This window comes from Panicum virgatum, chromosome 1N (genome assembly GCF_016808335.1).
Source record: "Panicum virgatum strain AP13 chromosome 1N, P.virgatum_v5, whole genome shotgun sequence".
NCBI lineage: Eukaryota > Viridiplantae > Streptophyta > Magnoliopsida > Poales > Poaceae > Panicum > Panicum virgatum.
Genome location: NC_053145.1, coordinates 59,969,862 through 59,980,989, shown reverse-complemented (window position 1 = coordinate 59,980,989; position 11,128 = coordinate 59,969,862). Strand labels below are relative to the sequence as shown.

Here is an 11,128-nt window from a genome sequence, read left to right as displayed (position 1 = left end):
CAGATACAGCAAAATTCACCACACGCGTCGGTGTAATGAATAAGCAGCCAGGTATTTCTGTACCGTACCGTCATCGATGTGCTGGCGTTGCAGCAGTACACGCGTCGATGTCCTTTTTTTTCTTTGCCCCCCGTGTACGGTGCATCACGTGCATTGGGTTCATATTTTTTGGACCATGCTCACTTTACACATCCTAGAAAAAAAAAACTTCTTTTTCTTGCGAAGTGAAACAAAATTGTTTTGCTTTTCTTCCTCTGCAATAACCCAAACACCACCATATAACAACTGAACAAAATTGATACCTTGGAACACAAGCAACAAAGTTATTTTACCGTTAATGCTACCATAATAACAGTAACATTTTATTTCGAAGATCACGTCTTACTGCAAATAGTGTTGCCTCTATCCTCTGCAAAATATTTCAACTACTAAGCGTTAAGGATACAACACAGTAATAACACACCGTGACTGTTATTTTATGGAATACTAACTTATTTTTATACAATCTAATAAACTAAAGATACTAGAAGTCTAGATAAATCTTCACATGAATTTTACGTTTCAGATTTTTTTTTGGAAAGATCCGATCTGGTTGCTCGTGTCATAAGATCCACAATAAATAGTGATGCCTGACTTTCTTGTACTTTCTCATTATCCCAAAATGTCAAGCAGTAATAACAAGGGAACCATTATTGTCAAAGTTATTGTGGTTATAATCTTACAAGCTTGATCGATATATTCCCTCCATACTCGAAAAGAATGTCGTTTTGGACAAGTCAAACATTGGGAACATAAATCATGAATAACTTTTAAGTTGTTGAGTTTCAAAATACAAAAATCATATGAATAGATTTGTCTTGAAAAATACTTTCATAAAAGTATAAATATATCACTTTGCGATAAATATTTTTATAAAATTAAGAAGTCAAAGTTAAGTTTTGGAGACCGTGTCGCTGTCCAAAACGATATTTTTTTTCAAGTATGGAGGGAGTATGTCTTAAACGGCATGTATTTTTACAACTATGATAATTACTCCCTTTTTGTGAAGGATGAATACTCCCTTATTTCTTTTTATAAGACATATTAGGATTTGAAATGGCAAAGTAGTTTGTTTCCATTTTCTTTTTGAAAGGATTTGCCGTACCCAATTGGCATAACCACGTTACTAGCACCTCACAAAGGTCACATGGCAAGGTAAATTACTGAGGGAATTAGAAACGAGGGTTGGCTGGGGTAGTAAACGGTCTTAAAATTTTGCATAGATAATTTTGAAGGCGGGATCTTTAAAGGATTAGACTATAATTTTATATAATTTTGAGATAAAATTTAATAAAATTAAAGTTGGATTGTGAGGAGACTCTTGCACGATGATCCGTTACCACCATAGGGCTGGCTTACGAAGCCACCTTGCCCATGCATAGAACAATCAAGGCACTGTGTTTTATAAAAAAAAAAAGACACTGTGCAATCTCCAGCTGTGTAGAAGATCCCGCCCTGCCCCAGGACGATACCTCGAATCTTCAATCCCATTGGTAGGTACAGTAAAAAAAGCTGGTGCCAATGAGGTGGCTTTAGGTAGGAGCATGATTGAATCCAAAAACATTTTAAAAATCATTTCCGGCTCCTTTCTGGACTATCCCCATACATCGGAAATGTTTTCAAATTTCCTTTTTACCCCCCTATGCTCGGAACTCATAATCAAATCAACCCACTCCTGGAGATAAAGCTGCCCGCTCAGAATTCAATATTTCCCCACACCAACTCTTCACGTTCGATCCCGCATCTCAAAGACACGTGGTCCCCATCGTTCCTGGTCCCACTTGTCAGCCTCGAGGGTGGATGGCTAACCCGGTGCATGGCGGTCGCTTCCCGCACCTACCGCGTCGAAGAAATAACCGAATAGAGTATACGCGGAACTCGAAAGGTTAAGATTTCGAGTTAAAAAAAAAGAAAGGTTAAGATTTGCTACGGTATTCGTACGTGTATAGAGTAGAGTATACGTATTGTTGGGATCAAGGGCAGGAGCTGGACTCCAACTTGTTTCCTATCCCTTGGTCGTCGCCATTATATAGCCGCCCTCCTCGCCTCCGAGCTCTTCGTCTCAATCCGCACCACCTCCTCTCCCTCTTCCCCTTCCTCCTCCTTCCCAGCCTCTGCTCGTGCCGCCGCCGGCCATGGCCTGCCTCACCGACCTCGTCAACCTCAACCTCTCCGACACCACGGAGAAGATCATCGCCGAGTACATATGGTACGTACGGCAACGTCCTCCTTGTTAATCCGCACGCTACAGCCCCCTCTGCGTCGTCGGCCAGAAAGAACCGATGTTGCTGGCCGCCGTCCTCCTTTTCATGGCGGTTCGGCGTCCGGAAACGGGCTCTTGTCGGCCGCCGCGTGGGAACGAAGGATCTTTGCTGCGTTTGAGGAGGGGTTTTGGGAGATTATTGCAGATTTTTGCCTTCTTTTTCGTCCTCGACGGCACAAGCGGTGCTAGTATTAGTTGCTGTATTTTCCCCTTCTTCTCTGCCACCCTGTGCAACCTCTCTGTTTTCTCTTGGTGATCAATTGGTTTTTATCTGCTCAACTCAAATAAAAATCTGTCATGTTTTCCTGTTTATTCTCCCATGAATATTTGACTTCGGTTTAGGATATGCTTCACGAGAGATGCAGTCGAAGCACTTGCTGTAGGTTTCTTGTTTGTCCTATGGGAAGGATCTTTAGAGCGGCAGTCTCTGCTGGCCACAGGCCACCTGGTCCCTCACGGCACCGCAGGGTTTCCGTGTGCCACGGGCCACGGCCAGATGATCTGTTGCCTTCCTAATCTTATTATGTTTTACGCGCTAATTGATCCAACCTGTTGTTAAACGCGTCTTAGATTGCTCTGCTCCGAGGAGCATGGCGAGCAGCTGGTCAGTTTGTTAGCGATTTGACCCAATCTTAATGCATGGCTCCTTTTCGGTTACAGGATCGGTGGATCTGGCATGGATCTCAGGAGCAAGGCCAGGGTAAGATAAAAGATTCCAAGCGCTAGGACCCCGGGAGGCCGGGACACTGTTTGTTGTGACTCATCCCTTATCACTTATCTCTGAAGTCATCCGATGAGCTGTTCCTTGGCTTATATATCGGAGCTCAGCTCACTACCATAGCTTCTTTTTTTCCTTTTTTATTTTTTAAACCATTATTAACCTTTTTTTGGACACATTAAAACTCATGTTGATCTGGTTGGCGCTGCGCAGACCCTCTCCGGCCCGGTGACGGATCCCAGCAAGCTGCCCAAGTGGAACTACGACGGCTCCAGCACCGGCCAGGCCCCCGGCGAGGACAGCGAGGTCATCCTGTAGTAAGTGTCATGCCAGGCCATGCTTGCACGCATCGTTTCTGTTCTAGTAGCAGACATGATGATCCTTATCTCTTGGGCATGTGCCATCCTGCAGCCCGCAGGCTATCTTCAAGGACCCATTCAGGAAGGGCAACAACATTCTCGTAAGTTTCCACTTTTACCATCCAAGTGACCTGAACCATATGTTCATGTGTTATACTGCTACAGTTATCGGGTCAGCTCAGATCAGTTCATCCCTTTGAAAAAAAAAGTGGCTAGTCTCAAGTAAACTACATGATGTACAGTAAAATATAATTTAGTTTTTATTTAGGCTGATGTATAGATTGAATTATCTTGATGCAGCACTAAATGTTCCTGATGCAATTTCTGACTCTGAATCTTGGCCTAGTTATGCAGAACTGCAAATCATATGACATGTTGACTTGGTTGTTATGATCTTAGATATCTTTTTTGTAATTAGGTCTGATTGCCCAGTGTACCTAACCATGGTTTAGGGATCCCATTGGTCATTTCGTTAACCTCTCTAATAATAGGGACCACTTTAGGCGTTCACTGAATTTGTTTGATCCGATTGGTCATTTCGTTAACCTCTCTAATGATAGGGACCACTTTAGGCGTTCACTGAATTTGTTTGACCTGCAGGTCATGTGCGATTGCTACACCCCAGCTGGCGAGCCAATTCCCACCAACAAGAGGCACAGCGCCGCCAAGATCTTCAGCAACCCTGAGGTTGCCGCTGAGGAGCCCTGGTATGCAAAGCTCCCCCAGATATTTATCATAAAAAGCCAAAATGATTTATCTTCGCATGATTGACGGTGATTGTTCCATACCAAATGGCAGGTATGGTATTGAGCAGGAGTACACCCTCCTTCAGAAGGACACCAACTGGCCCCTTGGGTGGCCTGTTGGTGGCTTCCCTGGCCCTCAGGTGCACTATCACTTGATTCTTTTGCTTGCTTAAGAGTTGCTTCATCGATTTGGTCCTACATTTGTTGGAGTGTCGCCTTATAGATTTCAATCGCCTATGTTTAGGGTCCTTATTACTGCGGTATCGGCGCTGACAAGTCTTTCGGGCGCGACATAGTTGACTCCCACTACAAGGCTTGCCTGTATGCTGGCATCAACATCAGTGGCATCAACGGGGAGGTCATGCCAGGACAGGTGAAATACTACCACACTTCCCAACTTGTTTTGTATCCTGAAGCTATCAACTTCCTGACCATGGCAAACACTCTTTGTTGGTTTCAGTGGGAGTTCCAAGTCGGCCCGTCCGTCGGCATTTCTGCCGGTGACCAGGTGTGGGTTGCTCGCTACATTCTTGAGGTATGGATACAAATTCTGGACGATCTTCTTGAACGAACCGAGCAAGATTTGCAACACTAGCGCTAATCTGTCCCCTATTTCAACAGAGGATCACCGAGATCGCTGGTGTGGTGGTGACATTCGACCCGAAGCCCATCCCGGGTGACTGGAACGGTGCCGGTGCCCACACGAACTACAGCACCAAGTCCATGAGGAACGAGGGTGGGTACGAGGTGATCAAGGCCGCGATCGAGAAGCTGAAGCTGCGGCACAAGGAGCACATCGCCGCCTACGGCGAGGGCAACGAGCGCCGGCTGACCGGCAAGCACGAGACCGCCGACATCAACACCTTCAGCTGGGTATGTCCGTCTCCCCCCGGGTGTGCCGGAGCCTGCCGACTGCCGAGTGAAGTGAAAAGGAAAGAAACCCGTGTGCCAACTTCGTTTTGGTGTTTGTCTGTTGCAGGGAGTCGCCAACCGTGGCGCATCGGTGCGCGTGGGCCGGGAGACGGAGCAGAACGGCAAGGGCTACTTCGAGGATCGCCGGCCGGCGTCCAACATGGATCCCTACGTGGTGACCTCCATGATCGCCGAGACCACCATCATCTGGAAGCCCTGAAGCGTCCCCGCCCAAACTCCCCCCAGCTCCCCGTCTCGTCTCGGTCGGTCCGGCGGCCGCCATGGCTGCCTCCGGCGACCGCATTGAGCTGGGCGCGGCAATTGTCCAATTAATCCGTTCCGTTCCATTCCATTCTGTCCGATTATACGCTGCTGCTGCCGCTGCCGCTACCACTACTGCATTTAGTTAGATCTGTGAAAGGGCTGTGCGAAAACAAAACAAAAACATTGTTTGCTTTGATGCTTTGCACTTCCATGGGTATCACTTGTGTAATCCTCTCCTCCAATAATGGCCGTACCGCAGCGGTGGTACCATCCGTACTTGCATCAAGAGTGCTCATCTTTTTTCTACTCCTTCCGTTCTAAATTACTCCCTCTATTCACTTTTGATAGCTATATTTCAAAAACTTAAATGTTCAAAAATGATAGCTATATTTACTATTAGCATGGGTATTGGCAATAAATAGCACTAGTTACAAGGAGTTCCTAGTTAAAACATTGGATGACCAACAAAAAAGTCTGTGGCATTTATTAGATTGATAAGCACACTTGTGGTGCCCTTGGTCATTGTGTCATATGGAAATATATCTATCAAAACTGAATGGAGGGAGTATAACGAGTGCTCATCTTTTTTTCTACTCCCTCCGTTCTAAATTATAATTCATTCCAAAAATTTTGGAGAATCAAAATTTTTCAAGTTTCACCAAATTTTATACAAAATAATAATAATATTTATGATATCAATTAAGTATCATTAGATTCTTTGTTAGTTATATTTTCATAATATATCTATTTGATGTTATAAATTTTTATATTTCTCTTTATAATTTTGGTCAAATTTTAATATGGGTTCTCTTTAAATTTTTTGAAATGATTTATAATTTGGAATGGAGGAAGTACAAGCATTGTGAGTGGTGTAAATTCCTATCCCTATCCCAAAAGTGGCTTGGTTTGCTGCGCCTCCAATGGCCACGGCTTTCTCCGGTTGGTTGCTGACGCGGCGAGTTATCAATCATGGCTGCGCCGAGTGCGGGCAGTGCGTGGGCGCACTGGCGCCGCGGATTGTGAACGGGCGGCTTGTCTTCTTCTACCCGAAAATTCAGACCACCGGCCATTTAACACGGAGCTCTAGCTAGATTGCTGCCACATTCATTATATAATGCTTTCCTTGGAAACAGAGTTGTTTGTGAGAAAAAATCAGAGCTAATCCATGGCTACAAGACAGCCAGCCGCGATTAGCTTTTGGCGTCACGAAATGGCGCTTGCTGATTCGTTGCTTTCTGCGCCCATCCATGGCGAGGCGACCGATCGTGCCGGCCAATCAGCCCTTTCCCGCCGCAAAAGGATGGCTGGCCTTAACCGTGCCTTTGGGCCACTGTTCTGCTCGAACCAACTTGCCATGTTGTTGGGAGTTGAGACGCTGGATAAACAAAGTTCAGTGCTGAGACGTGCGAGGTTGCGATACTGGACTTGTGCTGTGGTGTGGGTAACCCAGATACTGCCAAGCTTTGACCAGGCAGAGAGGGGGGGGGGGGGGGGGGGGGGGGGGGAGGGAGGGGGATTAGGGAGAAAACGATGGCGTCGCCGTCCAAGCCGAGCAGTGAAATGTAACACCTGCCTCGCGGACGGTTCGCTCGGGGTCGGCGGACGGTCCGCCAGCCAACGCCTAGATATTTATCTGGATGGACGTGGGAGCCACCTGTCATTCCTCTCTTCCTCCTCACTTCGTCCACAGCCGAGCGAAGCTCGAGCGCTCGCGCCGTCGTCGCCCCCTTCCGTCGATCTCCCTCCTCCGGCCACCAAACCTCGATTCCTCGCGCGGGAACCTTCCTCGGCACCTCCTCCACATTCCCCAACCCCTTAACCGGCTTCTTACGGCCGGAATCATCCCCCGCCACCGCCGGTCACCATGGGAGGTGCTTGAAGCTTTGCTCCACCGTCGATCCACCTCTCCGGTCGTCCTCCACTCGAACCGACCACGGGAATGGATTCGTGGTGAGTTCCTCGTGCTCCCCGGTCTTTTCCCCTTCCGTGGTGTGTCGCCGGCGCCGGTGAACGGCCGCCGCCGTTGCCGCCGCACTTGCTGCCGCCTGTGGCGCGGGTCAAAAGTTATGCATCACGGGCGGTCCGCCTGGGGGGTGCGGACAGTCTGCCGGTCAGGTTAGATTTCGTTCAGAGACGATGTTGTCTCTGGTGGTTTAGCAGAACTGAGCTGCGGACGGTCCGCTATAGGGGAGCGGACGGTCCGTCGTTGAAACTTGAAATTGTCCAGAGACGTTGCCGTCTCTGGTGGATTGGATACGTGAACTGCGGACGGTTCGCCAAGGGGGGCCGGACAGTCCGCCGGTAGGATTAGAAATTAGTCCAGAGACGTTGTCTCTGGTGGGTTGGCGTAGGTGTATTGCGGACAGTCCGCTAAGGGTGAGCGGACAGTCCTCCGTATAGATTGAAGTTTGTCCAGAGAGGTACTTGGTTCTGGTGGGTCGGTAGAATAATATGGCGGACGGTCCGCCACTTGGGCGCGGACAGTCCGCAGGGCATTCCATTTGAAGTAAAATAGTCACATCATTGAGCTGCACTCATTTATTTTATATGCATACGTGTAGCATCCGCAGCTGAGGGCGCCGTATTTGAGGTGATTACGGCACCGCAGGAGCAGCCGACGCAAGCCCAGGAGGAGAGGTGTGAGCACCAGGCCCAAGGCCCGTCTGACCCCAGCTCTGAGCAGCAGCCCGAAGGCAAGCCCCGGTGCACATCCTATTAATTTAAATTATGACACCAAGATATATATATTTATTACTTGTGCATTATGTTTAGGAGTTGTTTGAAACCCTGGTTGCATGAACCCTAGATTCCCTTGAGTTGTACTAGTAGGTATAGGACGATAGAAATGCTATGCTAGATAGGGTTCGGTAGAAGTCGAGTAATTTTTGGTTACTCGCGAGATATAGGATGGTTTATGTTTCCAGATATGAGTTACTAAATATGGATGAAAGTCTTGGAATGAAAGAAAGAATAGAATCTGAGACCGGGCGGGAGATGTGTAGTTCCGCCTGTGTCGGTTAAGGACCGAGCCGTTGTTGGCCCTGCTGATCATGTTTGAACTGTACTAACCGCATGCCGGGAGTAGGAGGTAGTCGAAACCGGTAAGCCTAGTACTGCCTCGCTTCAAAAGTACAGAACTTCATCACCACCCCTTAGGGCGAGTCGAGTAGTCGCGGAGAAACGGGATGCATATGTTTACTTTTGGTGGTCTCTCGTTGAGCTCGGCTGATTATATGAAGGTGGGGCGGTTCTGTAGTTCGAGGCGGGGAGGGGAAGGGTTGGTGCGTGAGGTCCGACGGGGCATACGCGTGCCGTGTTGGTTAGGTCCACCTTGCAAGGTTAAATCGAATCGATTCGCCGTCAGTCGCTCATGGATATGAGCACCTTGGTCACTGCGTCGCAGCGTAGTGTTGTGATGGAATGATGGTTGTACCTATGTTGATGAACATATGAATTATTATTTATTGCTCCACTTGTTTGCTCTAGATTTGATTTTGCAAATATTAGGCTATGTTAATTTATATATATATAGAACTTGGGCTAAAATAAGGAAAGTGAGGAATTACTTTAGTCGCTGTTTTCTGTAAGATAACCACCAGCCAAAAGCCTTGCATGTCTAGATATGTGGGCTAAATTATACACACTGGTCGGGTAAACCTTACTGAGTATTAGTATACTCAAGGTTTGTTGCCACCATTATTTCAGGACACGCAGACGTAGACTTCTGTCTCTGCTGCGTCAAGTTCATCCGTCGGGACGCAGAGGGATGGGAGGTTGTGGAGCCAGACGTTTAGTTAGGGACCTTCCGAGGTTACTCTTTTGGTAGTTGTATGCCCTTTTCTCTATTCGAACTCTAATTTCGGTATTGTAAAGTTACAAACTATGGATGTATTCAAATGGGGTTTGTAAAACTTAAGGTGGAAGTGTATGTATATTTTGTTGTATTTTCAAATATGTGTCGTGCTTGTACCATCTGCGCCCACCTTCGCGTGGGACTATCGGTGATGTTTCGATGGGGACGTGGGTTGAGAAAGAATCGCCAAATTAAGCCGTTAAGCTAATGAGCCCGATGTGTTCAAATGACGGCCATTACGCTTAATTAGAGTTTTAATTTGGCGGTTCCGTCACAGCTGGTATCAGAGCCGAAACGCACCGAGGGTGGTACAGGCATGACTAGTTTCAAAGTTTTTTCAAAAGTATATATATAAAAAAATCGGTCATCATGGATGAAGCTGACGCAGCCGCAGAGGAATTCGCCACCGTCCTCGCCGAAAAGCTCGAGGCAGACATCCCTCCCATCGCTGAATTCGACGCCCCTGAAGACCCGCAGGGGGGGGGGATGGATGCCTGTAGGAAAGTTGGGCCTCGAAGCCCATTGTAAATAGATTAGTGTTTATCATAGTCGCGCCTTGTAATCGCACTTTATGAATATAAGAGATTTGTTTTTGTAATTTGAATGTGTGGCCCGTCGAGGCCTTGTGTGTTCGAGCCTGTGTTTTTTTTACTTTACTTCCGTGTTCTTCGTATGCGACTTAGATAAACATCTGCGAGGAAGTTCGCGTTCATAAGCAACGTAGGCGTAGGGTGGTGAGGGGGGTGCCGTATCCCGGAGGCGTAGGCGGCCCCACGACTCGGCCAGCCCCGTACCGTAGTTGCTTATGCCTCGCGTCCGTTTTTTCCAAGGATACGAGAAGCTTAGGGTCGAGACGGAGATATTTCGAAAAAACATTGGCGACTTTTTGGGGTCGTTCGGGGGTTCCCCCCGTAGTAGCCCCCGAGGGAGGCTCGGTTTTGCCGAGGGTAAAGCCGAGCATACCTCGATGTTCGTGCGCGCCCGAGCCCTCGAGGGTCAGGAATGTTCCCAAAAAGCAATAAGTAAAGCGTACTTCCTTATTATTTCAGGAAATTGAAAATGCGAGTACGAACAATATACATATAGCTTGAAATGCTAAGGATAGAAACGACGTAGCTGTTGTATATTCCAAGCGTTGGTGAGGACTTCGCCTTTTTCGTTGGCCAACTTGTACGTGCCGGGCTTGAGCACCTTGGCGATTATGTACGGTCCTTCCCATGGAGGTGAGAGCTTATGGCGGCCCCTGTTGTCTTGTCGAAGCCTTAGCACCAAGTCCCCTTCGTTGAGGTCTCGGCGCCGGACCCTCTGCGCTTGATACCTTCGCAAGGACTGCTGGTAGCGCGCAGAGTGGAGGAGCGCCATGTCTCGAGCCTCGTCCACTTGGTCCAGCGAGTCTTCGCGAGCTCGCTGGTTTCGTTGCTCTTGATATGCCTTGAGCCTCGGCGATCCGTACTCCAAGTCAGTGGGGAGGATAGCCTCGGCACCATGGACCAGGAAGAACGGAGAAACGCCCGTGGCTCTGCTCGGGGTCGTCCTCAGGCTCCAGATGACCGAGGGTAGCTCCGTGAGCCACCTCCGGCCGAACTTGTTCAGCTTGTTGAAGATTCTTGGCTTTAGTCCTTGGAGGATCATGCCGTTGGCACGCTCTACTTGCCCGTTCGTCTGTGGGTGTGCCACAGCCGACCAGTCCACACGTATGTGGAAGCTGTCACAGAACGCCAAGAACTTCTTGCCTGTGAACTGGGTGCCGTTGTCGGTGATGATCGAGTTCGGGACCCCGAACCTGAAGACGATGTCGGTGAAGAATTGGACTGCTTGCTCGGATTTGATCTTGCCGATGGGTCGAGCCTCGATCCATTTGGAGAACTTGTCGACCGCCACCAGCAAGTGGGTGAAGCCCCCGGGCGCCTTCTTCAGCGGACCGACGAGGTCCAGCCCCCACACGGCGAACGGCCACGTGATGGGGATGGTCTG

At 48.4% G+C, this 11,128-nt stretch overlaps 1 protein-coding gene across 1 annotated transcript; it reads left to right on the top strand.

Moving 5' to 3' along the window:
* The first annotated feature begins 2,056 nt into the window (after nt 1-2,056).
* Nucleotides 2,057-5,604, top strand: LOC120657160 (glutamine synthetase cytosolic isozyme 1-1-like). Its single transcript, XM_039935421.1, has 10 exons — nt 2,057-2,248; nt 2,963-3,002; nt 3,234-3,337; nt 3,432-3,480; nt 3,980-4,086; nt 4,178-4,265; nt 4,370-4,498; nt 4,586-4,660; nt 4,747-4,998; nt 5,105-5,604. The coding sequence occupies exons 1-10, from the start codon at nt 2,175-2,177 to the stop codon at nt 5,255-5,257; spliced, it is 1,071 nt and encodes a 356-aa protein (XP_039791355.1). The 5' UTR covers nt 2,057-2,174; the 3' UTR covers nt 5,258-5,604.
* The last annotated feature ends 5,524 nt before the right edge of the window (nt 5,605-11,128 follow it).